General features: G+C 41.5%; 1 protein-coding gene across 8 annotated transcripts in view; it reads right to left on the bottom strand.

Moving 5' to 3' along the window:
• Nucleotides 1-27839, bottom strand: part of Slx4ip (SLX4 interacting protein) — a 153147-nt gene that overhangs the window by 30087 nt on the left and 95221 nt on the right. For 5 of the 8 annotated variants that reach the window (XR_007590026.1, XM_050131945.1, XM_050131931.1 and 2 more), the window contains 2 exons: nucleotides 26997-27086; nucleotides 22308-22428 (listed from right to left, as the gene is read on the bottom strand). Coding sequence is in view for 7 of the 8 variants with exons in the window: in XM_050131945.1 (XP_049987902.1) it covers nucleotides 22308-22428; nucleotides 26997-27086 (211 nt within the window). In the remaining variant the exon portion in view is untranslated. The remainder of the gene's footprint in view (nucleotides 1-22307; nucleotides 22429-26996; nucleotides 27087-27839) is intronic. The other 3 variants (XM_050131964.1, XM_050131975.1, XM_050131983.1) reach the window with 1 other exon arrangement.

The raw sequence follows: 27839 nt of genomic DNA on the forward strand, positions 1-27839 counted from the left end.
AGTCCCAGTATTAAAGATACATGGCTCCTAGCTTCGACCTTCACATTTGTGTTTCTGTGGGAGTAACTGTGAGTAAAGAAAAAGGCCCGTGAGGTGGAAAGGTACCAGGAAGAGAGACAGAGACAGTAGCAGAGCTCACATGACAAAAACCAAAACAAAACAAAACGTGGAACAGAAGCAGCACGAGGGGGGAAGGAGAAGGGGAGCAGAGAGGACAGACCAAGACAAAGTGTGCGTGGAAATTCCAGGAGGAAACCTGCTATTTTATATACTACATTTTAAAAAAGAAATAATCATATAATATTTTTTTTTCAACTACGTTAAAAAGCAAACTCAATGTTGTTGATCATGGTGGCACACATCGGTAACCTCGGCTCTTGGGAGGAGGAGACAGGAAGATGTGCCATTGAATGTTAGCCGAGGCTATACAAGTGAATTCAAGGCCACGCTGAGCTATCCAGCAAGGTCCTTCATGAAAAATGAATAAATAAATATCTCAATGTTATTTCCTTATACCCTTTCACATTGCCATGTGTGATTTGTTTATTTTATATTATTTACTTGTTGTTGTAGTTTTTAATCAAAGGGACTGGGGTACAAGACATGGCATATATGTGGCAGCCAGAGGACACTTGTGGAGTAGATTCTTTCATCCCACTATGTGGGCACTAGGTAACAAACTCAGGTTTTCAGAATTGGTTACAAGTACCGTTATCTGTGGAGTCATCCATAGTCCCTATATGTGGTTTTGTTTTAGACAGTATCAAGTCCAGCAATGCACTCCAATGATCTTACTGCCAACCCCCCCCGCCCCCCGATGATGATGTGTACAGCTACACCCGTCTAACAGTGTTCTTCAGATAGTAGGCAACAGGTAGTGACTAATACATGTCATGTCTTGAGACGAGGTCTTTCTAAGTAGCCCAGGTTTGATCATCTGTCTTAACCTTGCCTCAGACTCCTGAGTGCTGAGAATACAAGCATATGTCAACACATGCCAGATCAGTGCGATTCCAATGTAATTCATACTAAACACAAAATCAATGTCACAGATGAGAAGTTAAAAATCAGATAAAAGGCTCACACTGACCCACAACCTCAGTTCTGTCATGCATACCCCTTTTCTATATTCCTTTACAACTACTTAAACTTTATTCGTAGCAAATCTTAATGTGGTAGAGCAAATTCTTCTCTTGCTTCTCAATATTACTTTTTTCTTCATCAATATTACTTATTATTCCTAGGTTTTTTTTTTTTGCCCTTTCATTTAGATTGTCAAACTACATTTAAAAAAAATCCTTTTGGACATTTGATTTTAAAAACCCTATAAACCAAATAAAGACCTATTTCAAGAAACTAACATTTTTCTAATAAAATTTATTATAAATTTAATATGACAAAACTCTTGATCGTTTTTAAGAGCTTTAATGTTTTCCCAAACAGTTGAAAACGAGTTTTATGCAACTATTATACTGCTTTGACTATTAAAATCACTGAGCCTAATAATGAACATTACTATGGAATACTGCCCTCTGGGTATGACATGCCCATTGCAATCCTGAGTTTTCAGCAGCTGGGTTACCTACACAGATCCACACAACACTGGCTAGGGTTCCATCACAGGTGGGATAGGGGCTCATAAGGCATACTCTTCTCCAGGATAGAATCATTGCATTTACTAACACACTTTTTAGTTATATTGCTTCCTGTGGTTCTGCATCCCTTGTCTTGCTCTTTGGCTTGAAATTTCTAGTAAATCAATGAATTTTGTTGTTAGCAGGCTTGTATCTGACATTCACAATTAAGGAAATAACTGTGTTAGCTTGAGACAGTTTTATAGTTCAGGCTGGCCTTGAAAATGAAATCCTTTTGTCTGAGGATCCCAAAGGCTAGGATTATAAGCATATATGTCACCATAGACATATCCACAATGACCACCCTCCCCCACCATGTGTTTTACCAATCAAACACAAGATATTATTGCCTAGATTGTTTCTGTAAACAAACAAATTTAACTTAGATGCACTAATTTTAACTGATTAATTTTAATTGAGCTTTATGCCAATATCAGAAACCCAGGTAACCGATCTGTTTGTAACTGGAAACTATCCATTAAACTACACTGAGTGATAATGCCTATCTACAGCCTAATCAAGTACTTTCTTCAGTCTGTTCTCAGGTTCAGCTTGTAAAAGCCAACTCCAACTACTCCCACTGCTGGAGGAGGACTCTCTGGACCACTCCCACTGGTAAAGGAACCATGCACCCCCACCCCCCCAGCCCAAAACACCCATCTTAACTTTTTCCCCCCCTTTTTTTTTTTTAAGACAAGGTCTTACTATTTAACCTTGGCTAGCCTGAAACTCACTACTAAGGGTGGCCTTGAACTCACAGAAATATCCACCAGAGTGCTAGGATCAAAGATGTGTAGCACCGCGGACAGCCTACTTTGATAAGCCTATCTTAACTGTCTATTTAGACAAGTTTCAGAAGGAGATATAAGGGTGGTGTTGTTATAATTTTGTTTGCTTAAACAGCATTGCTCATTAACAATATAAATAAAAATGAACAAATCTAAAATATTAATAAAAAACTTAGATCAGAAACTGCATCTTCATTAGATATACATTGTTAGAATGAAATTAAGAAGTGCTATAACCAGAAATCAGAGATACAATAGGAAATGTTCCCCAACTGCCATCCAGCATTCCTAATCAAGGACGAAGATCTACTGCCAATGGGACTTCAATCTCATTAACTCAGTGGCACTAACTGCCAGTGGGTATACAACACCAGGTTTGGGAAAATATGTCAGTATGGCAACAGACACAGATAGCTAAACCCACACCTGAGAAATTCCAGGATATTGGACCTTGACCTGCTTTTTAAATAAATACATAGGCAAACAAAAGAAAACTGAAAGAGGAAGGGATATTAGAGACCATTTATTGCAAAGAGATGCATCCTACTACATGGATAAATGGCTCAACCTTATTTGTATCTAGAAGGATTGAGACATTCAGAAATCTGAAGATGGATAAGAGCATACTTATAAACTTTGTGGGATTGTTTTATTTGCAGAAGGTTCTCACGTGGTGAGAGTTGGCCTCAAGCTCCTCAGGCAGGAGACATTGACCTTGAACTCCTAATCCTCCAGCCAGTACCAGGCAAGAACAGGATTAGGCGTGTGCTTCTATACTCAGCTCAGCTACTTCCTTTTGTAAATTAGCACTTCGATCATTTTTTATAGCTATTTATGTTGAGTCATTGCTATATAAAAATTATTCTAAGTTTTACATTAAAAAAATCTCAAGGAGGGGAGGGAAAGCAGAAGGGGTTATACATGAAACTCTTTAAGTGAAAAAGTGATGTAGACAGTAAATGGGATTCATTATAGGGCTCTATTTTCACATATAACTGAATGAAACTCTTGATAAGTATAACAAATGAAAGTAAAGATTCTTTTGAAGAGGGTTTTAATAACATCATGTGATGGAAATACTCAAGGGCCGTAAAGATGATGTGTTCCTTCTAAGCATTCGTATTGGTATAGCCCTCTCTTCCAAAGTCTCAGAATATAAACCAGGACTGAAACTTGCTTCTATAGGTAATTTACTAAGAGTGTAAACAGCATTTAACAAGGAAGGCACAGGTATCCCTTACTCTGCTGTAAATTGTTTTCCTAAGTAGATAACAATAATCCAAAGGAAACTTAAACAAAAATGCTCTGAGGTGTAATTAGAAAGACAGTCAATATTGACAGCCAGGGGTCTCGTCAGTCACACCCGATCCCTATGGGTAACTAATGCACATTTCTGCACAGGAAGACCCTGGCTATACAAGGATCTCTTTCTCTGCACTTATTTGGCAAAAAAAAAAAAAAAAAAAAAGAATAACGAGAGCCAACAAACTTACGGAAGTTTTCATCTAAGACCCTAGAGGGAAAGCTTTAGGTAAGACCAATAGCACTTTCAAAATTATTAAAGCATCAGTTGTTTACAATAATTTAAAATAACATTTTCAGTGACCAGGTTAAAATTGACTCTCTGAATCTATCTCTCCCCCACCCCAAATCTCAGCGTGAGTGTGTGTGTGTCTGTGTGTTTGTGTGTATGTATGTGTGTGTCAGGACCTCCTGTGGCAGAGTCAGTTTTCTACTTCTAACTACGTGGGTTACAGGAATTGAACTCAGGTTGCCAGGCTTATTAGTTATTATTAGCAAGTTCCTTTACCTCATGAGCCATCTCATTGGCCTGGCCACAGATTTTGTGTGTGTGTGTGTGTTTGTGTATTGGGTAAATCTTTTTTTTAATCCCATTTTATGTACAAATGTGTTTTTAACTCCACTAGGTACCTCTTTGTTATTTGTTTCATTTTAATGCTTCTATTTTGTTGCATGAGGATGCACATGTAGTGTATGTAAACGAGTCTGCAAGTATATGTGGCGGCCAGAGGGCATCAGGCATTCTACTGTATCACTCTCCACCTCATTCTTCTGACACAAATTTCCCCATGAACCTGCAGCTAGGCTAGTAACTGGCAAGCCCCAGTGATCCTACTGTCTTTGTCTCAAAGGAGGCTTGGGTACTAGGATCCAAACTCATGTTCTCCCATTTACAAAGATAGTCATCTCTCTAGCCCCCAGACACTTGAGCTAAACAGAAAATGGCAGTTTGATCCTGCTAGGAAGAACAACAACAACAAAAAGTTCTAAAAAGAACGGAAAGTGTCTGTAAAATGGCTCAGGAGGGGCAAAGGTACTTGATCATTCTGTCTCTGTCTGTCTGTCTCTGTCTGTCTGTCTGTCTCTGTCTCTTTCCTCTACTCTCTTTAAATGAATGGGAAGCAGAAGCAGATGTTAGGGTACTTCTATGAAGCAACAGTGAACAGGTCAGTGTAATACTGGCAGGGCAGCTTCACAGACATATAGACCGGAGTCCAGAAGCAAGCACACACATTTACTATCACTTGCTTTTCAATAAAGCAGCCAAGAACTAAATGAAGTTAGAGTCATCTCTCTAACAAGTGGTACTAAGATAACTGCATATCCATCTGCCAAAGGATGATGTCTAATTGGTTTTCTTTATACTCTTTGGGGGCCCGCCACCCAGCTCCCAAATAAATACACGGAGACTTATTCTTACTTATGAATGTCTGGATTTGGCTTGGCTTGTTTTTAGTCAGCTTTTATAACTTAAATTATCCCGTTTTTCTTTATTTTGCCTCTGGGCTTTTTACATTTCTTTATTCTATATATCTTTCTGTCCTTCGTACTCTGTGGCTGGCTGGGTAGTTGGGTGTCTAGCTTTTATATTTCTTATTCTGTGACTGGCTGGGTCACTGGCCCCTGGTGTCTTCCTTTCCTTCTTTTCTCTCTCCTTTCTCTCTTTCCTAGAGTTCTCCTACTTATTCTCTCTGCTTGGCAGCCATGATAATATCTCTCCTGCCTAGCTACTGGCCGTTCAACTCTTTATTAGACCAAGTAGGTGTTTTAGGTAGAGTAAAACAGCTTTACAAAGTTAAACAAATCTAACACGAAAGAATGCAACACATCTTTGCATCATTAAAAATATACAAATAAGTATTTATGAATGTAACACATCCTAAACTAATAGTCCACCACAATGATATCAAACCCGCCACTTCATACCACATTCCAAATTAATTCAATACCTAAAAGACCCATTTACAAAAGGTAAACCTATAAAGCATCTAGAAAAAAATATAAAACTTTGTGATCAAGGACTACAGAATATTTCTTAGATATGAAGTCCACAGCCTGATAAAATAAAAGATAGATTAATGTGCATATAGTCAAAGTTAAGACTATGAAGAGAGAAGATACCCCAAAGAGAAAAAGTTTCACATCATCTATGAGGTAAGAACATTTAAAATGGAAATGGACAGGCATTTTCCTGAAGAAAATTCTAAGTGGTCAATAAATATTCAAATGGAGGGTAAGCATCACTAGTCATCAGGAGACAGAAATAGAACCTCTATGAGATGCCATTTCACACTTGTTAGGGTGTGCATAACCAAACCAGCAGTAACACGTGTTGGTGGGAACATGGAGAAAAATAGAATCCTTACTTACTACAGGAACAAACAGAATGGTGTGGCTACTAGGAATAGTCTGTGCTTTCCTTAATATATTAACCACAGAATTAAAAAAAATTAACCTGAAATCTCATTCCTAGGTATAGAACAAATTATCCAATATACCCGTACTAAATAAACCATAATAGCCCAGGGCTGAGCAGCAGAGTTCAGGGCAGCACAGTAAACTCGTGGAAGGAGCATCAGCAGTAAATGGATGAAAATGCTAATCTGTCCAGGGCTCCTTAATGCAGTGATGAAACGCTGCACAAATCTGATACTACAATTTAAAAAAAATGAAGAAAATATTCTTAGACTAAATGAATTTGAACTTAACTGCTAGCGTTCCTTTCTCTTAATCCTCTGAAATAGTTATGACTGATTTCTTCTACAGCAGCAAGCCGGCTCAGGTGGTAAAGGCCCAATAATGTAAGCCCAGAACTCATGTAATGATGTAAGGAGACAATCAACTCTACAAAATTGTTCTCTGACCTCCACAAGCACACCATGGCAAGCACACAGGAACAAACACACAATCAAAGAGGGAGACAGACAGAGAGAGAATTTCCTCTAATTGAAAAATACCAAGCTAGGAGTGGTTGGTACAGGCTTTTAATCCCAGCACTCGGGAGATAAAGGCAGGTGGATCTCTATGAGTTCAAGGCCAGCCTGGTCTATAAAGCGAGTTTAAACTGGCACGAGCCTTTGACATAAGAATGCCGAAGGCTTTCTTGCCCAGGGACCAGCTTAACCAGTCTCCTGAATCACTAGAATGCTCCTATTTTTCACTCATCTAAAAGGTTAGAGAAGAAAAGATTCAGTTAACTAAAAATGAAGGGTATCTGGAAAAGTTTCCTTATAAGGGGATGATTTATAAACCACAGTTTGATTAAAATATATCTCACTAATGAAAAGGAAATTTATACAATACAAAAATCTCCTTAAAATTCATATCACCTCCAAGGGAAGCTCAGGGCTGTTTTTACTTCCGAACCAGATCCTAAAAAGAAAGATTTGCTAACTATTTCAAAAATGTTTTCTATTTAAGAGAAACTTTTACAAGTCATTCTTGTAAATAATGAGAATGCTGTCCTCCCCAAGGGAGTATTTTCTACTTCAATGTTTCTAAGAATACACAGGGTTAAAGCCATGTAAAATAGATTTTCTCACAGTTGGAGAGAGCCAAAACACCACAAATAGGAAACCGAACAGCTATAGGGTCAAGACACTAGACTTCCAGGTCAGACTTCTGGTTGCAATTAAGCAAAATTCCTGCAAATATTTCTAAGGAAATAATATTTTGGGTGTCCACTTTCAAGGCTTGCAACTTTAATTTTCTTCAGTAGTAACTTACATGGCAGCTATCTGTTTGTACCTAAACATGTTCAAAGAATACAGAAACATAATTCATATATTTACTTGAACATATATTATCTATGACACTAGGAATGAAATTTGGTTGGTCTCAGCTTAAAACTGAAAACTTACACCTCTTCTAAGTAAACATCCCCTCTCCACCCACTTAGATACAAGGACTCCTGTATCCTGAGCTGGCCTTGAACTCACTATGTAGTCAAGAATGACTTTGCTTTAATCTTCCTGTCTCCATCTCCTAAGAGCTAGGATGATAAGCATGTACCATCACACCTGGTATATGTAGCACTGGGGACTGAATCCAGGGCTTTGTTTAAGCTAGGCAGGTACTCTATCAACTGAGCTACAGGCCAGCCCAGGCATTCACGTTTTCACACTTGAGGTTATGCTGAGTGTTTTTGTTGTTTTATAATTTTTCAATAACATGTAGACAGAACTTTTCTAAGGTAGTTCACAAAACAGATTAGAACACATTTCCACCAGGTTATATGGTCGATGGTAAAATAGTTTTAAAAACTGGAAACTGATAGAAGTTTTGGTATTGAAAGCCCAGTGGCAGAACAGCAAATCTAAACGAGCTAAAACTCTGAGGGCCCTGCAGCTGGCCAGGGTGTCTCCAACTGCTTCCAGAGGAATAATCCAGCAACTACCCACGTGGACATCTCACTCAGAAATTTGTGGTAAATTCCTTTAGAGATATGATTAATACCTATGGTGGTAGAGGGCACATGCTAATGTTCAGAAACTATCATAATTGACATTAAATTGTGCACATGTGCTCGCACAGGTTGAAAAAATAGTTAGCAGAAAATGCTTAGTTACCGCAAATCATAATATTAGATCCTCTACTTTTATTCTAAATAATCAGAAAAATTAGGGGGTCACATTTGGGAATCTGAGAATGAAAGGTCTTTAGTTTTAATTACTGTGTAGGTAATTGTCTCTAATCTTCATGATGCATTTAGGATTTAGCTAGCAACTCAGTGCCAAGAATAAATCAAATTATATTCTTTTATACCAGTGTTCTATAGTCCCCCTTCATGCCTTACAGAATCAGAGGGACCTTACTGGCATTTAATGTTAGATTTCTACCCTTTTCCTCTTTCCCTCCCTCCCTCCTTCCTTCCCTCCTTCCCTGTGTGTATGCAAATATGAGTGCTTGCTCATGTATGAATGTGTGTGTATGTGTGTGTGTGTGTGTGTGTAGACCAAAAGAAAAGCTCCAGTCTCTAGCTACATCTTTTTTGAGGCATGGTGTCTCTCTGGCCTGGAACTGACCAAGTAGGCTGGTCTGGCCACTCAGTGAGCCCTAGATACCTCCCATGTACTGGAATTACAAGCATGAGTTCCCATGCCCAAATTTTATTTACCTGGATTCTGAGGATCAAACTTAGGCCCTCATGCACGCCTTACACACCGAGCTCTCTCTACCTGTTTTCTCTTGTAAGCATTTAGGAGTATTAACCTTAGCAAGACGAAACTCAATTCCTGGGAACTTTAAGACCTTGGAGGTCCTGGCCGGAGAGGAGGTGGGGAGTGGAGGTGCAGCACAGACAAGCTGGTAAATGGTCAGACGCTTACTAGACATGAGAAGGCTACTGCCACGGTGCGGCGGATACAGAACTATCCAGAAACACACAGGTTATGGGAGCGCTTCCTCATATCCTGTCACCTAGTACATAAAATTATATGCTGCCTGGATGTGAACGGGCCACTGCATTATAGCAGAGAGAAGAGAACACTGCTTTAAATCTGTCAAACACACTGGTCGTCACCTCCCTAGGCTTTAGCCAAGGAGAACACGGCCTAGCCGGGAATCTCACTTTTCCCCTCTACTTCTGCCCTTCTCTCCAATACATACATACATATTAGCTATGCGGCAACTAGACCACTTGGATAACATAACACCAACACGCCAATGTAACATGTTCCCAACATGCTGCGTTAGACCATGGTTTTCAATGGTGAGCGTTGCTCTCATCTGCTGGGTAGAAGTGAAGAGCCACGGGCCTTGCATTGAGTTGTTAGCATTAGAAATGGTGACATTTCTAGTTAACATGGCGTGCACGCAGCTCGGTGGTAAAGTACATGTCCTGTGTGCAAAGCACTAGTTTGGTTAGCAGCATGCCTAGACAGCCCTGTCAGAACTGGAAATATAACAAAAAGATCCCTAAGAGAAAAGATTTTTGTTTTGGTTTTTTGGTCCCATTTCTATGTCAATTTATGAGCAGGAAACTTTCTCTTCCACTATTTTCCTTCCAGTTTTAACAGACAGGAGTGCTAACCAGTTCTACTTACTCCTACAAGTGGCATGTCTTTGGAAAATCTAGTAATAAATCATTGGTCTGCATGGAGGTGGTAAAGGGCAGGCCTTTTACTCAATTGTACAATTCCTCTGACAACATTCTTTTTCGTTTATTTAAATTTTTTTTTTCATTTTACATATGAACCCCAGTTTCCGTTCCCTCCCCTTCTCCCACCCTCTCCTACCCCCACCCCATGCCCCATCCACTTCTCTGAGGGGTAAGGCCTTCCTTGGGGAGTCAACAAACTCGGGCACACCAAGCTGAGGCAGGACCAAGTCCCTCTTCCCTGTATCAAAGCTGAGCAAGGTATCCCTCTATAGGAATGGGCCCCAAAAGGCCAGTTAATGCACCTGGGATAAGTCCTGGCCCCACTCCCAGGGCCCTACAACAGATCAAGCCACATAACTGTCAGAGGGTCTAGTTCAGTCCCATGCAGTTTTCCCAGCAGTGTTCACAGAAGCATTGTTTGTAATAACCAGAACCTAGAAACAACCTAGATGCTCCTCAACTGAAGAAGGGATAGAGAAAATTTGGTACATTTACACAATGGCGTACACACAGTGGTAAAAACAACAACATCAACAACAACACTTTGAAATTCACAGGCAAATGAATAGCTCTAGAAAAGATCCTGAGTGAGGTAACCCAGACCCAGGAAGACAAACCTCTGACAACATTCTTACAAACCAGTGTTTGACAACAAAAATCCTTCTAGCATCTAAGACTCCTGGGGGCTATGTAGAGTCACCGACATGTAGCAATTTAAATTGCAAAATTTCCAGTTGTAAGAGTGATCAGATTTAAGCAGATGCAAAAGTAACAGGAGACTCCAATCCTCACAAGAGCTGCAACAAAAGTAACAAGGGACTCGAATTGCTACAAACACCCCAGCAGGACTGGAACTATAACTTGAACCTAAGCAAAAGTTACATGGGTTTTGTTTCAAGAAGTCTCTGTGATGCTCAGGCTGTGAGATCAGGGGGGAAGGGCCGTGGGCGTGAGAGCAGCAGTCCACTCACTGGCCAGTGAGATCACGCTAATAAAGTCTATACGGACAGCCAGAGCACTGTCTCCAGTGGGTCAATCAAGCATCCCACGGGCTGAACACAACACTTCTCTGTTCACAGACCTGTCTCTGAGCACATTCTGTATTTCACTTTGTACAAAACGAAGTAAACAACAGACGAGACACCTGCAGCGCCGCAGCATCCCTCCCTGTCCGGTGGCTGAGCCAAGTGGGACCGCTGTTTGCTTTCCCCTTACTGTGGTAAGAGGCGAGCACCACCTCCCCTGCATTTGAGAAAGAAAAGCATCTCGAGCTGTCGCTGCTGCTTCAGCACACTTTTAGTAAAATGTCTAAAACTTCAAGCTTTACAAGTTTCCCATTCTTGGAAAAACAATCTCTGCTGATGCCACAGTGACACAAGAGGGCTTACAGGCTCTTACTTTCATTACTGGCCTTTTAAGTTTGTGTGTGTGTGTGTGTGTGTGTGTGTGTGTGTGTGTGTGTGTGTGTATGAAAGTTTAGAAAATATTTTGACCGAATACATTATGGGAAAAATGTAAATAATGACCCAAACTATTTAAACCATGTGTAAAAAAGAAGACGTATGCTTTCACTATGTTCTACGGCAGACTAGAGAAATCCATTTTAATTCTCGAGTGGCTGCGATCAGAAAAAAAAAAAAAAAACCACTGTGTGAAAATTGAGAACATTTAACAGAGCAGGTAACTGAAAATGTACCGTGCTGCCTTACTATCCAGAAACCACACAAGTGAGCGTTTCCTCCTCTGTCACTTCTCCCCTGCTCGGGAGAGTCAGACAGGGCCTACACCCCCTCTGTCTGTGACTGAAGCACACTTATTCCCGCTGTGGGTGTGCGCTCAGAGCTCCAGGGTAGGAGCCCAATCAACAGCAGAAGTGATGATAAAAATCATATCTATCAAGGGCCTGTGTTTGTTGAGATTTAGCAGTTGCTAGATGTATGATGTATGGTCTTTTTTTTTTTTTTAATTGCCTTTAAAATCAGAGAGGAGCGGCAGCTGAAGGAAAGCACATAGGTGGTGAGTTTGCAGGCTTCCCTGAGAGTGCCAGGGGTCTCCTGAGGAAGGGCTGGGCTCACGGGAAACGGGTTTCACTTCCAAAATTTATTTTAATTAGGAAAAGGCTCTGTTTTCGATAGGCTGGGAAAATAAATACACAACAAAATGCCACATACACATCTTCACTCACAGGGACATCAGGGAGTAGAGCTCACCAGAAGCCCGAGTCTGGACAGCGAGGAGAAAGCTTTCTTTGGCAGGACCTTGTGTTGCATCAGGCACTGGGGAAGGGAGGGGAACGTTTCTCAGACAGAGGGAAGAATAGGAAGAACTTGCTTGTTTTGGCCATTCTTGTCTTTTTCTTCTCTTGTGTGAACACCCGTTGATTCTCTAACACGGTGGTGAAGTGCCCCAGCACCAGAGGCTACAAAGGAAGTAGGTGGAGAGGAAGCCTTAGTCCTTCTGCCCTGGTCACTCACATGCCATACCTGGGACGATGCCACAAAAGGATGAGCAGATGGGTGTGCATTTTGGCTAGAGACTGCAGCTAAGATTTTTGGGGAGTAGTCAACTGAGAAGAACAGTCATGGAAAAAAAACTTCGGCAGGCAGAAACCACAGTACCCAGGGAAATTTAATTTGTCTTACACTTTTCCAAAGGGCTGGGTTTCTTAGATGTTAGCTGAAAGAAAAGGTTACATAGAATAGAGTAATAAGTTAAAAAATTCTTACTGCTCCACAAGCATAAATGGACTGCTATCTTTACAGACAATTTATCGCACCAAGTACTTTGAACTAGGAGATGAGCTATTTGGATGTCTCTTTTCCTGTCTCAAGATCAGAGACGGGATATACAAAGTCTAACACAAAGATACACATATGGTAATACAAGCAGAACACTGCTCCTGTGTCTAAAGAGCTGAGCATTAATAACAAGAATTTTTTTTTTTTATCTAAAGAAAGCATATGTACACACCACTCGCCTTAAGGGAGACACAAGGCAATCAGACATTAGATGGCTGTACTTTTCCCAGCCACTGACATTTCAAAGTCACATGACCTTTGCACAAGTTACACAACTCCAAGCCTGCTCCTCATCTTCAGAGGAAAGGTTAGGAATGGGGGCTGTGGGCTGGAGCCACAGCCCAGCAGTGAAGCACTTGTGTAGATACAGAAAGCCTCAGTTTAATCCCCACAAATGGGGACGGAAAGTGGCTAAAAACACCTGTGTCAGGGGTTGCCTTGGCTGTGAGTCAGACACCAGCACAGCTGACATGGGATGGACGGTCACTCCGTAGCAGGCAGATGCTAAGGCTTCCCAGAGGGGACGGCTTAGGGGATACCATTTTCTGTCCCTTTGTACTGGGTGATTCCCCTGTCCTGCAATCTTACACTGGGACAGGATGTGGTTTTGGAACATGAAAGGCAGTTTACTGATTTGCAATCCACAGACCACCACCACCTCTGCTGCAGTGGCAACAGACCAGAAGCATCCTCAAGAGACAGGTGACCAACAAGTAGCCACAATTCCTCAGTTTTTTCCAACATTGTGCTCCTCCCCAGTGTCTGACAACACCAGGGCCCTGTCCTGGAATAATGAGAGTTTGGCAAGCTACATGTATAAAAGATGAGAGTTGGGAGAGCATTGTATTCTGTGGACTACTGATTAGTCAATGTAGAAGGACAAACTGAAGACTAGTCAGGGAGCTCTCCAGGTATGCTGGTCAAGGCCACTGGGGCACTACTCCCCTCTCTTCAGGGAATAAGGACTTCCTGTAAGCTCAGTGTCTCATAGATCTACCTGAGATCCTCCAAAGTCTATAGGATTAGCTGATTAGCTTCCCAGCATTCTTCTTAACGGTCAGATTTTACATTACCTTAACTGAGGATGAGAAGGTCATTCTCATGATTGTCCAATAAAAAAAGACAATTGAGAGGACTGGGCTCCTCTACCAGAACTCAGCTGTAAGGTTTATTGAGTTAGATCCAGCCTAATATAGCTTGGTAAAAGGATGCTAAGAGAATGGTAATCTACATTCAAGAAGATCTGCCTAAGAATGGCACACCCTACCATTTGATTTCCCCTGTTCTCCCAGAATCCTCTGCAAAATGGTGCCTGGCCAGTGAGGGAAGAGCATTGCCATAAAGTCCCTGGATGAGCCTCCTTTAGGGTTAGAGACAACCTCAGAGCATCAAGAGCTGGAAGAACTAATGATTAGAACAGATGGTGTCTGTAAACCTCCAAAGCCCTGGAGTAGGAAGTCATGTGATGACTGAACAGCTAAAAATACTGAGGCAAGTAAAGGCCATAACTGCACAAATCACTTAGTCAAAATAAGACAATGGACTGATAAAAGTCAATGGTCTTATGTAATCAAACACTACTCAAATTTAGCAGCCTTATATAACAATGGGGAGGTTTGCTGGAATGTGAGGCATCGGCCAGGACCTGATGGAAGCAGGCAAAGCTTGTAGGCTCAAGGATGAAAGGTTTACTCTGATCAGAATATGTATCATCCTGGCAAAATACATGGCGTCAGGAAACAAATGTAGGAGGGACAAGCTCAGCAAACACTTGCTTTATGCCTTCCTGATTCTGCTAAATCCAGGACTCAGTGGAAATCTTTAACACAGAAGACCATCCAGGGGCTGGTAGGGAAGCTCAAAGTGCCATTTAACTACTTCAGGCCCCTCAGCCATTACACAGAGGCTGGGAGAGGCCCACGGAAGAAGTGAAGTGGTGGCTCATGACAGCACACAGGGAAAAGGGACCCTACGGAGAAAATATGTGAACATCACCAGTCCCGTCTACTGAGCATTCTCTCTGTCTGTCTGTCTCTCCCCCCTCCTCTGTTTCTTTGAGACTGGGTTTCTCTGTGCAGCCCTGGTTTCCTGGGAACTCAATCTGTAGATTAGACTGATCGTGAACTCAGAGACATGCCTGCCTCTGCCTCCTGAGTGCCGGGATTATGTGTTACTACCACCCTGCCCCACTGAGCATTCTCAAAGTTAGTGGAACAAAAAGCAAGGATAATCCTGTCAAGGCAGAGCTACTAATAGCTAGAGCACCCCATAACCCAACATGAAGACTCCAGGTCAGCTAAAGACACAGGAATAGAAAACACATTAGAAAAGAGTTACAGATGGTAACTACATGTTTCATGATTACAACAACAACAAGAACAACAATAGACCTGTACCCAAATGGTGCCTGTGACCTCCTTGCAGCATCAGCTGCAAGAACTAAGACAGGCATTTTTGCTGTTTTCCATTTGTTCTATTTAAAACATGGTGATTATAGTTAGTATCACAATTTAGACAATTAGCAAATACGGGCTATGAATAAACTAGAGATGGTTAAATGCATAAAACTATCACTCAGAACCCCTGTGGTAGAGTGGAGCTGGGCTTTAGAACTTTATCTATTTGAGGAGGACATATCCTGTATAGCTGGAAATTGGTGTGTATGTGTGTGTGCGCGCACGTGCACGTGTGAGTGTTGGGGGGGGGGCAGCTTGTTGTTATCACTTGGAAACTCATGGAAACAGGAAGATAACAGTAAATTTTCAGTTGATAAACTCCACCCAATCAAAGGTTGGCCTCTTCGCCTTTACAATATTTTAATAAAGTCTATATTCCCAGGGTAAAAGCCAAATGTTTTGCCTCCATAGACTTATCCGCAGCTACAGAACAGATATGAGATACAGTTTTGTTGCATAGAGCTTGGCCAGGCGCTGACCAATTTCTTCTGGCTGGGCAGAGGCTTTGGGACTATGTCCTGAGTTTTACAGATGTTCATCAGTTTTGTGCTAAAAATGGTATGTATCCTGAAGCTGTCCCCATCCCGTGCCAGAAGCTGGGCTTCAGAACAGTGAGTGCTGGCCCTCGTAGAGATCCCATCAGCTTCAACCAAGAGCCAGATACACTCTGGCTTGTGCCAAGGAGAGAAGAATTGAAGAAGGATATTGAACTACAGCTTCTGACCAAAAAGGATCTCAAGCTGAGGGCTGTCAATTCTGTTTTCAAATGACTATTTCAGCAGGAGAGGTGTGGATGAATTAGAAGGAGGACCTAGCGGCGATGGCAGTAAGTCAGTAACTGATTGTGAAGGGGTGGCGATAGGAAAAGAAGGAAGGAAGGAAACATGAGAGGAAAGGAGGGAGGGAAGAAACGAGAAAAGGAAGGAAGGAAGCAAGCAATCTAAAACTGCAGGCATTTGTACAGTCCAGTCAGTGAGCACATAAAAACATAAATGACGATAAAAGAGCACAATTCTCCTGGTTGAGTTTTAGTCTGCTGGTCTGGCAAAGACTGAAGTCATTGGGTCATACCCAGTTCTGGTCCAGGCTAGAGGAAAGAGCTGAGGTGACACTGGTGGGAAATGAAGGTGACGTCTTTCTGAAGACTCCCTCATGTCACTACTGTAGCCTGACCTGAAAGGGTTTTTCCAGATGACTTATGAAGGCTGAAGCTAATGTCTGTACTATGCTGCTCATTGATAATTTGTGAATTATCTTTGTGCTTTTTATTTTTATAAAAGATTAAGGAAACAGCCTCGGAGGAGCTTATGCAGTTGTTATAAAGAACATTCACAAAGCATGAATAAGATTAATCTTATTAGAGCAGTGAGCAGAGTTATGAGCTTGTAGATTTCGGCTTACCCAGGATTACATATTCAGTTTACATGCCATGCTGAGGCATGTTACCCTGATATGGATCTGGAAATGGAAAAGGGAAACTGGCCCCTGGTGAACCTGTCAGCTGAGGAGAGTGATCCGGTGGGAGAGAGAACTGTGTAGCAGTCATGCCTGGAAAACAGTATGTGGGGAGGGTGAGCACCCAGGAGACAGTTCTCTGCAGCAGGGCAATCTGGGAAGGAGGCTCTAGGGGTGCCAGTCAGCCATCCCCTCACAGGGAGAGAGGAAGGCAGGTAAGTAGAGCACCGCTCAGTTAGGATGCTATATGGTGTGGGCGACGTAAGTGCCAAACAACACGTGGTCAGAGAAGAGGGGAAATGAGGAAATGGATGAAAAAATAAAACTTTTGAGTTGGAACATTGTTGTCAGACAGGGGAGAAGCTATTACAGTGAGGACACAGAGGAAGAAGCAAAGCAGGTCTGTAGGAAATGAGGAAGGCCAGGCAAGTCACAGCAATTACTGACCTGATGAGAAAAGGAAAGATGAAGGGATTAATGGATCAATCATCTACACACATATATATTGCTGCTTTTGCATGCCACGAACTGCCTTGGTTATGGAGAGACAACAGAGAAAATACAGGGCAGAACTGGCCTGTGGGAGGCTCACACATGTGTGGAAAGACAGATGTTTATCAAATGGTAGAAGGTGAAGTTCAGGGTACTTGTGATCTACAGATAGGATGACTGTCCTGAGTGAACTCTGACTAGAGAGCTGAAGACAACACAGAATAGGGAAAATGAGGCTCTAATTTGAGCAAAGGCTCCAGGACAATGAAACGTAACAAGGAAAGAATTAAAGGCACTTAAAGAAGAAGGAAAACAAACGCGCAAGACCCCCGGGGGCTTGGCTTTTATCTTTGAGACCCCGAGAATATCCCGAATGGGTTTCTACAGATCTTCACAAGAGCAGACATGAGATTTTAAGGGATGGCCTGACTACAGTATGGACAGAAGGTGGCACACTGACCATATGGAAGGAAGCCAGAGGGGTTCCTGCTACAGCTGTCCAGGTGAAGTGGGAATCCAGACGGGCTGGTGGCTACAGGGAAAGACACTGGCCATGGTGTGACCCTCAACAGATACGCTCAAAGGCTGTTAGAATGAGAGAAGAGACAAAGCATGGGGCTTTCCTATAAAGCTCACTTTCAAAGAGTGAATGAAATATTCTATTAGCACCATCCTGGTTTCCTCTGGTTATACTATCATCTCACTAAATGCAGTATTATACCACTAATGGTCACCAGGGGCTACACAAAGCACAGAGGACCTGGTTTGTTGTTGTGCAACTAGAGAAAGTCAAGAGCAGATGATAACAGAGAAGTCATTTGCAGGGGACTGGGAGGAGATGGCTTGGGGATTAAAGCACTTCCTGCACAAGCATGGCACAAAGATTCTGATCCCACAGCCCATGTAAATGTCAGTGGGCACAACTGCCTCCCTAGAATTCCTGCCTGGGAAGATGAGGATAGGGGATCCCTAGAGCAAGAGCAGTCATACCAATGAGTTCTGGGTTCAACTAAGAAAACTGGCCACAAAGGATGGGGCAGAAGAGTAGACCGTGATAATTCCTGACATCAGCCTTGTGCTTCCACATGCATGTTTGCACACACTTGTATACACAGACATACACTCAACATACTTAAACACACATCCATCACTATCTTTAAAGAGCTCTTCTAGGCTGGGTGTGGTGCATGCCTGTAATTCTAGTATTTGGGAGGCTGAAACAAGGATATCAAGTTTGGGGCTAGCCTGGACTCTGAACAACTCAGGTAATCCTGCTCAGAAAGAAAAAAAAAAAAAGGAAAAGGAAAAGAAAAAGCTGTAGCTCATATAGCTAGTAGAACACTTTCAGAGGCTATGTGGCCCCAGTAACACTCTCACTTTCTCTCTCTCTCTCTCTCTCTCTCTCTCTCTCTCTCTCTCTCTCTCTCTCTGTCTCATAAGTCCACAAAACTATAAACATGAAATCCAACTCTGAAGTTACAAGCATGTGTATTACTAGAATGTTAACTGTACTCTTCTTTAGAACAGTATCAGATGCAATCTAATTCTACCAATAAATTAAGAGCACTGACGTTTAATAGAATACTTTGCAGTCATCAAAATAGCAATGTGGACCTGGAACAAGTCAAAACAATCTTGAAAAAGAGTAACAAATTACAAGACTTAAGCTTTCTGATTTCAAAACTTACCACAAAGCTATAGTATATCAAGAGGCCGCAGCACTGGCACCAGTGGCAGACACAAACAACTGAAGCAGAAGAGAAAGCTCAGAAGTAAACCGGCATCAACGCTCAAATGATTAGTGACAAGATTACCGAACCCATTCAGTGTGGAGAGTAGTCTTTTAACAAATGATACTAAGAGAACTAGACATCCACATGAAAGTGGGTTTTAACTTTAATTTACATATAAAAAGTAACTCACATGGGGTCAGGTTCCTGAATAAAATGGCTAATTTTTAAAATTTCGTCGAACTTCTGCTTTGAGAGGAAAAGTTTCACAAGACAGGACTTGAAGAAGACTTCCATAGGCATAGCATCACAGGGCCAGCAACAAAGGAAGAAAGTGGCATTCCGGCTTTATCACATTCAAAACCATCTATGCACCAGGGTAAATCATCAAGAGAGGGAAAAGACAAACCAGAAAATTTGCAAAAATATTTACCAATTACATATTTAATAAGGAATTAATATGCATAATATACAAAGCCTTCCAACAACAACCTCCCCCCCCCCAAAAAAAAGCCCAGTTAAAAATGGACTAGGCATATAGACATTTCTTCATAGAAGACATATGAATAACCAATGAATAAATAAGAAGATGGCCAGTGTCACTAATCATGAGGGAGCTGACACAACAAAAACAACAAAACAAACCAGAGTTAGAGATTGCTTTACATATATTAAGATGGCTATTATCAAAATATTAGGAATAAGGGTTGGCAAAGATGTAGGGAAATGGAACCCTCATGCTGGTGAGGATGTAAAAACGATGCAGTCATGGTGGCAAACAGTATGTTAACCTCAGAAACAAAATCAAAATAATTAGCCCACTGTTGTCTGGGTTTCTGTCCTGCCTGGTTTCTGTCCTCCCACCAGGTCCCACAGCCGTTTAGCCCCAAAGAAATCACACAGAGGTCTATATTAATGATAAACTGATTGGCCCATTAGTTCAGGCTTCTTATTAACTCTTATAACTTATATTAATCCATTATTCTTATCTATGTTAGCCAAATGGCTTGGTACCTTTTTCAGAAGAACAATCACATCTTCCTTCTTCTGTGGTTGGAACAGGACTGGGGAGGAATGGGCTTCCTTCTTCCCAGAATTCTCCTGTTCTCATTGACCTGCCTATACTTCCTGCCTGGCTACTGGCCAATCAGCATTTATTTAAAACACAATTGATAGAATATAGACAATTGTCCTGCACCACCCTGTGATCCAAAAATTTCCAAATTTATAATCAAAAGAGCCAAAAAGCTTAAAAAGATAATTTGTATATGAGTGTTTGCAACAACAATGCTCTTAACAGCCAAAACAAGGGAACACTTTGTCAGTAGATGAATGAACAGGTACTGAAGATGATAAGAAATGTGAAATTGTGATAAATGCAGCTGTAAGAATGATGAAAATGTAACTTGTAAGGGAAATAACACAGAGAATAAAATGACAGACATTATATGGCTTCACTCACGAGACACTGACGTAGAAAGAACAAGAGTGTCAGAAAGTGAGACCTCCATGACCAGGGGCTCGGGCAAGAGGACGAGGACACATTAGTCATGCATGCAGAGTTCCAGACTAGACAATGAAAAACTTCTGGAGATTGGTAAAAGTGATAACTGTACAAAAATATGTGCATATTTATTCTGCCAAAAGTGTACACTTGAAAGTTTTTGAACAGTAAGCTTTATCTGCATTTTACAACAACAGTTTTTAATGGTGATACAATGAAAAGGTTACAAAATTGTATGCACAATAAGATCACTTTCTCTTTTAAAAAAAATCAATAAACCTTTTCCTTGCACAAACCCAAGGACATTTTCTTGCCATATTGGGACCAGAACTGTCTGTGAGAGAATCTGGGTACTGAGTATTTAGTCTCTTCCCTCAGCAGTCAGGACTGGGATGGGAATGGAAAGGTTGGCTTGAATTCTGATCAAACCACCTACTGTAACAGCTGTGACAGAGATAGGAGTCTTAGAATCTGGCTCCATTCTTTTTCCTGTTACACCAGATAAAATGTGAGATTGGCCAGGTCTACTTAAAATTCTTAACAACACTGGGTGACAAATCAGAGAGCATCATCTAAAGCTGTGGTTCTCAATCTTCCTATTTCTTCAATACAGTTCCTTATATGGCAATGACCCCCCAAATAAAACGTTTTGTTGCTACTTCATAGCTGTAATTTTGCTGTTGCAAATTATAATTTTTTTTTTTGTTTTTTTCGAGACAGGGTTTCTCTGTGGCTTTGGAGCCTGTCCTGAAACTAGCTCTGTAGACCAGGCTGGCCTCGAACTCACAGAGATCCGCCTGCCTCTGCCTCCCGAGTGCTGGGATTAAAGGCGTGTGCCACCATCGCCCGGCTTGCAAATTATAATTTAAATATCTGATACAGAACCCCCGTGAGGTCGAGACCCATAGGTTAGTAGTCACTGAGAAGCAACATTGTTTGGTTTGAAAATCATTTTCTTAAGACTTTCACTTTGGGTGACAAAAACTACTTGTTTATTTATCATCTATAAGAGGTGAGTACTCTGGATCAAGAAAGGTTCAGAGAAATACGTAATTCAGTATTTTTCTTAAACAGGTGTGCTGTTAGCATAATGGGGTTCACAATAGTCTACCCATTGTAGTCTGATAATTACCATGTTCTCACTGTATCTGTACCACAGGCTTCTATGAAATGCTGATTTTAAGTGAGAAACAAACAATGAAAACAAAACAGAAAATCAGAGCAGAAGACTGAGAAAACAGAAAAAACTTGGGGTGGAGGCCACAGGAGCTAAGTCTGGATTTGAGCTCTGCCACTCATCCCTTCCGAGAGTTCTCACTCAGTATGCCACTACATCTCTACCATAGCCACCAAGCTAAGCACTGGGGACAGATGAGGGGAGGGCACTAAATAAGCCCCAGTCTCTGTCCTGAGACGACCCTGTACTTGATCGAGCCACTGAACCTACAGACTCTTGTTTCCTCACCTGCGCTATCACAGATAGAATCTCAGAGATGGTGCCCTTTAGGTTTGGAAGCTAGTAGCCTGCTATGAAGGGGTTGCTCTGAGTTCTGTGAATGGAATGTCATCCCTGGTCTCTACCAACAATGGGCCAGCATCCCACCCCTTGCCAGTAATGGCAACCAAAACGCTCTGCACACATTTTCAAATGCCCCCTGGGAATAACACTGCTCCTGTTTGAGAACATCTGAAATAGAGGGACATATGGAAAAACATTTTTAAAACCATAAGACACTGAATCAACTTATGTCAGTATTAATGTAAATCCATTTGTAAGATTATTTGTCAAAAAAAAAAAAACCCAGACCTTTAAAATTTTACAGTTTCCTTAAGAATGTTTTATTTGCTATTTTTATATATTTTTGCCTTCCATTAAAAGCCCTTTAAGGCTTTTTGGTGAATTTTTGTTACTCAAACACAGTATCTTCTTTACAGCATATTTTTTCAATGTATCACTATGCTAACACAACAGAGTCAAATATAATTGCAACCTCTACAAAGCAGAAATTTTATTTTCTTTGTCCAAAATCTCAGAGCTTGTTGCCTACCTTTTAAGGACAAGGGACTGGATCTTGTGAATTCTGCATTTGATGGCCTGTGCTGTTTATAAATGCCCACGTACTCCTTAACTCTGGAATCAATGGTTTCTTTTAACAGCAAACAAACTTCCTAAAGTAAATTTAAAACAACAGACATATCAAGTTTAATGCAATGCAAAGAAGAAAAGATTATACAAACTGGAAAGGCAAATGCTGGCATTTAGTTAGCTTCTTAACCTAGCTGTGAACACAGACAAGAACACTGTACAGCCTTCTGGAGTGCAGTGCACATGAAATGGGCTATCAAAGACAGCTCCATGGCTGGTGTTGGCTCTGCCTAATGATGTTCTCTCTGCCTCAGTTTCACAATTCCAAATAAAGATTTAAAAGCTTACTTCAAAAGCAGGGTATAGCTTCAAGAATGTTTTCATGTAAGAATCAGTCCATCACACTGTGATGGATAGAGGGGATAAATCCCATGGAGCTGTCTACACGGTTCAGCATGGGACTCAGGGGTACTCAGAGACGCAGAAAGGAGTGTAAGAACACTCCTATAGTCAGTATGCGTGGCACGGGGACAGGTCACAGAGGCCACTAGCTCTGGCCTACTATCCCACTGCACTCTTGTTCTGCCTGCAGATAAAGCGTTACCTGATGTTATTTGTGTAAGAAAAGCCAGAAACTTACATTTTCCAGCATGGTTCAGATTTATTTTTTAAATTTTATTGCTGAGTAAACAGCATCATTCATTAGTTTCTGGCCTCGGGTTTACAAACACAAGAGATCAGAGTGGTAGGTTAAAGAGAAGCAGGGAGGGGCAGTATGACCTTCTCACTCTTGTGATGATGTCGTAGACCCAATTACTTTCTAAAATCACATTAATAGTCTTCATTCATGAATGATAAAAGTAACGCCTCCTGTCTCTGGGGTAGATTAATGTTACTAGGTAGCCAAACCATGCCTAAATTCAATTTCAGCGTGCAGTATTATTATTAATTTCTAGAGATATCAGTTGGCATGTAATATTTGCAAAGAACAGAAATAAAATCAACAACTCAGAAATCCAAATGTACAGTGGATATCACTATTTTGTGTAGTGTTTCCTGCATTACCAGAAAAATGTAGTTGACCATAAGAAATCAGGGGAAGCTACATATAGGACAGATACTTTAAAACTAAGAGAGATCCTAGATCAATTTCCAGCAGTTCTGTAGCAGATTCAGAGTTGTTCTGGTCACCTCAAACTTGTTCCACTTGTTTCTCAGAAAGCCAGCACAGGTTAGTCACGGAGATTCTTCCTAATTACAGCATGAACCAGGTTTTTGGCTGCTCGCTCCTTTATTGCAAATACCCCTTAAACAGGATATAAAATCCTTGATTTAACACAAACATAGACATTTCTACATAAAATGCAAATGCCAGTCTCCTCTTTCTTTTTATTTGCAGCTAAATGTGGAATATAAAGTTAGCATTTACAGCTGAATGCTTGGCACCGCTCACACAACACAAAGGCAGCCTGGCCTCGTACTGTTGTTCTAGCAATTAAATGATTTTTGCTTCACATGCAGGGTTCAAGTATGACTGAGCTAGAAAATATGTGGAAGACACACAAGGCAACAAGGATTGCTAAAATTTGGCCATAAATACCCTATAAGGCTAGAACTAAAAATAGCTAGACAAAAATAGAGCCCATACACACGAAGTTTCTCACTATATTCCAGGCGTTCCTTATGGGAATCAGGTTTCAGGGATTAAAGATGGGCAATGTGCAGAGTAGACGGATACCTAAGAACTGATCCAGCCGGGCTTGGGAAAGCATCCTCAGCAGGCCTAGAGCAATGCAGGGAAGAAAACAGCCAGCAATATCTGAGAGGAAGGTGAGAGGACTAAGTAAAGTACCCACGAGTGGGCAGGAGACAGGCACAACCTCCCTGTGCTAACAGGGCTTCTGTCTGCTTCCTCAAGTGCACAGACGGGACAACTTCAGTTTCTCTCTTTGACTGCATGAGTTGGACTTGAAAGAACCGCATGTTTAACATATGGCCCAGCCCTCTTTTCATATAAAGCGCCTGTTAAAATGCAATCAAGCTGGTTGTTTCTAGATCGCCCCATCATGAGCGATCTAGAGATGGAAAACAAGGAAGCACTGACTGAGCATATGTGAAGTCATAAGCTGTCCTCACATCTCCCTTTGAGGACATATACATAAATTATCTCTGACTGACTCGAAGAGCAACGAACATAAATAGAAGGAACAGCTCAACATAGAGGTGGCAGCTTTGCTTGGAGAGGAAAGATCAGCTCGGTAGGGCAAGCAGGCCTCTTGCAGTCACCACTGAAGGAGCTCTCTGCAGGTTCCATCATGCACCTCTGCTAAGTTATGCCTCACTGCCCCAGAATAGACACTCGCTGGAACAACACAGCTGCACGTGGCACCTTGACAAGAAATCTAGCCTTGCGCTTTCTAGAGGAGGTGACTCTTGACTCTAGAACATTCCGTATCAACCATTTCTTGGTCAAAACTGCCTAAAAATCAATATTTAAGGTCTACAGCTTAAGTCTTCAAGCTGTAAAAGAACATGGGAGAGCTGGGGTCTGGAATGGTGGACTTGAGAACCTTTCCAAAGTCAGCAGGGCAAGATCCCTTGTGTGAAATATTAGTCACTTTGGTGGAAAGAATGCTCTAATTTGAATCATGTGGACACGTGTTGGTGACCTAAAATTTGAGATTATAAGAAAGAGAACAGTGGAGAAAAGTCCTGACCTGCTATACACAAAGTTCTCAAGAGGACAGCACATAGTCAATTTCCTTCATGAGAAATTCACAAAACCTGTGTCTTCTCAGCATTAGGTCACTAGACATCCTTGCGAAATAATGGCCACAAGTACTGGTGGTACTACCATTTTACTGAAAATGTACTCTTAAAAATAATGTACGGGTGGGCAGGTTGGTTTTAGTGATGTGAACACTGGTCACAAACATCTGTCTCCGCTCTAGTGCCGCTGTTCTGTTTCTATTCAGCACTACTGCTCAATACAGTTCACGTTTATTGACCTCTCTAACAGTAATGGCAGCAGGCAAATACTATGGAGGAAATGAAGAACAGTGTTTTGAAGGTTTTTAAATTACGCTTACTCATTTACTTGTAGTGCATATGTGTGCAGCTGTGCATGACATGGTGTGCGTGTGGAGGGCAGAGGATGACTTGTCGGAGTTAGTTCTCTCTTCCCACTTTTCTTGTCATGGGAATTGAGCTCAGATCAGTACTGGGTTGCAGGCACTTTACCCACAGCGTCATCCAACTGGCCTGCTGGGAAACTTTTGAATAGACCTCTGCCTCAGTACCTGTCCCTGATCTCTACCGAAGGAAACAATGATTCTCCTCACAGGAGCTCACAGAGAGGGTACTGAAACCACAGGAGACTGAGGGTTTATCTGGTCAAACTCCTTAATTTGAAGACAGAGAAGGCAGAAGCTCTTGGGGAGGTCAGATATCATAGAGCCAATCCTTGCAAACAAGAATAACAGGTGACTGTCCTGTAACTTAACTACTAATAACTGGGTTTTTGTTTGGTTTTAAAGATTCTGATGTGTGTGTCTGTGCGTATGTGTGTGCTAGGAACTTATCTCAGGTCCCCAGGAATGAGCCATCTCTTTAATAAATAGCTAACTATTGACTGGAACGCCTTACTAATGGAAAAAAAAATACTTAAGTGATACCTTTTCTGTATTAGCTGCATTATACATGGTTAAATAAGTACTTAGGAACAGTGGAGACTTTTGTGTACTCTGGCATGCAATTTAGTGAAAGGACAAACTGCTCATGTGGCAACAGCTGCTCACCCAGTTTCAGGTTGACCCTCACAACTGAGACCACGCTAGAGCTTAATCAGCGGCAGCAAATGTTGGTAGCAAACAGTAAAATAATTGTACTTAAACATTTCAATATTTCTAGGCTATGAAGTCTACCCAACAGTTTTTTTTTTTTCAAATTCTCCTAAAATTTCATGTATTAGCAGAGCAAACCTACATGCTCCAAGCCCGTGTTGTTCAGACTCAATCCATCCGTACCAACTATCTGCTTCACTGGCAGGCCAGCAGCAGCGGGGGAAGACTGAAGCTCCTCTTCCCTTGTCACAGGCTCATGAGAATGAGAAGAGGCGAGGATGAAGGTAAGGACTAATACAGATATGGAGATTAGCCTTGTGTGAATTCCACAACTGCTCCAGGTGCTGCCGGCTTTCTCGCCACTCAGATCAAAATCCCTGCTTGCTTGGAATAGTTTGGCTTCTTTTTCCTCCCTTTTTATTAGTGAGGACCATTTTCCCCAAAATAAAGGGGATTAGAGTTTTGGTTTAAACAACAGAGCCTGGGATGAGGACATAGAGATGGAGAGGTGCCTACCAAGCACGTAAAAGTCCTTGATTCGATCTCTAACACCACACGCATGTATACACACACACACACACACACACACAGCCCAACAATAGATTAGCATATGAAACATGGTTGTGTCAGTTTCTCAAGGGCAGAGGTGGGAACACATATATGCTTGTCACTGGGCATACTCCTAACTATCCTAATTACCACTCAACTTTTTAAAAAAACACTAATGAAAATGAAAGCTGAGAGCAGCTGCCATTTCTTCCAGCAGATACAATAAGTAGTGTTTAAAGAACAAAATTTCTTTGTTGTACCTCTTTCTTCTGCTCTGAAAACCAACTGGAATCTTTGTTTGGACCTTGCGGCACTATATGAAGATCCACGAGGACAGCAAAATTTCCACACTGAAAGAGAAGGGGAGAATATTTATTAACGGCAGAATGTGTCTGCAGCTCATGCCCAGCAGAAAACTGCAGAGAATCTCACAAACTCCACAACAGGCACACGGATCTCATGAGTAGATGTAGCCAGACACAGATAGACTGGAACCTTAAAATCTTCACACCTTAGGAGTCATTGTTGAGATTCCCAAGATAATAGTAAATGAACACTTTGGAAAGGAAAGAATGTATAACCAGGACCACAGGTTGGGGATGTCCAAGAGACCCAGAGCTTCAGTCTGTAGACCTGTAGGAAAGTCACGTTTATAAATCTCTAAGGAGATCTTTGATTTCTGCTTTAAACTTTGGTGAAAGCAGTTTTAACAAATGGTATGAGAGCATCAGTCAGATACAAACACAGAAAGAAAATGAAACTCTCCTGGCATCTGCCAGATACAAAATTTAACTTGAGACAGATTACAGACTTAAGTATGAAAACCAAAAACTATTATTCTCATCGTAAAGGCAGGAAAGGATTTCTTATGTGTGAGCTAGAAAACACGAAACATTGAAGGAAAAATTGTTGACTAAGCTGGACACGATCTAAAGAAGAAATATTTGCTCATCAGCAATACCACCGGTGGAATGCTGTGTGTGCTGCAAACGGGATAAAATGCCCTCACAAACACACGTCTGACATGAAGGACTGGTATCCAAAATAGGAAAACAACTTCCATGGACTGGTAGACGTTTTTACATTCTAAGCTGGAATAGATA

Source organism: Alexandromys fortis, unplaced genomic scaffold, assembly GCF_014885135.2.
Source record: "Alexandromys fortis isolate MF-2015 unplaced genomic scaffold, M_Fortis_MF-2015_v1.1 scaffold_6, whole genome shotgun sequence".
NCBI classification, from domain to species: Eukaryota; Metazoa; Chordata; class Mammalia; order Rodentia; family Cricetidae; genus Alexandromys; species Alexandromys fortis.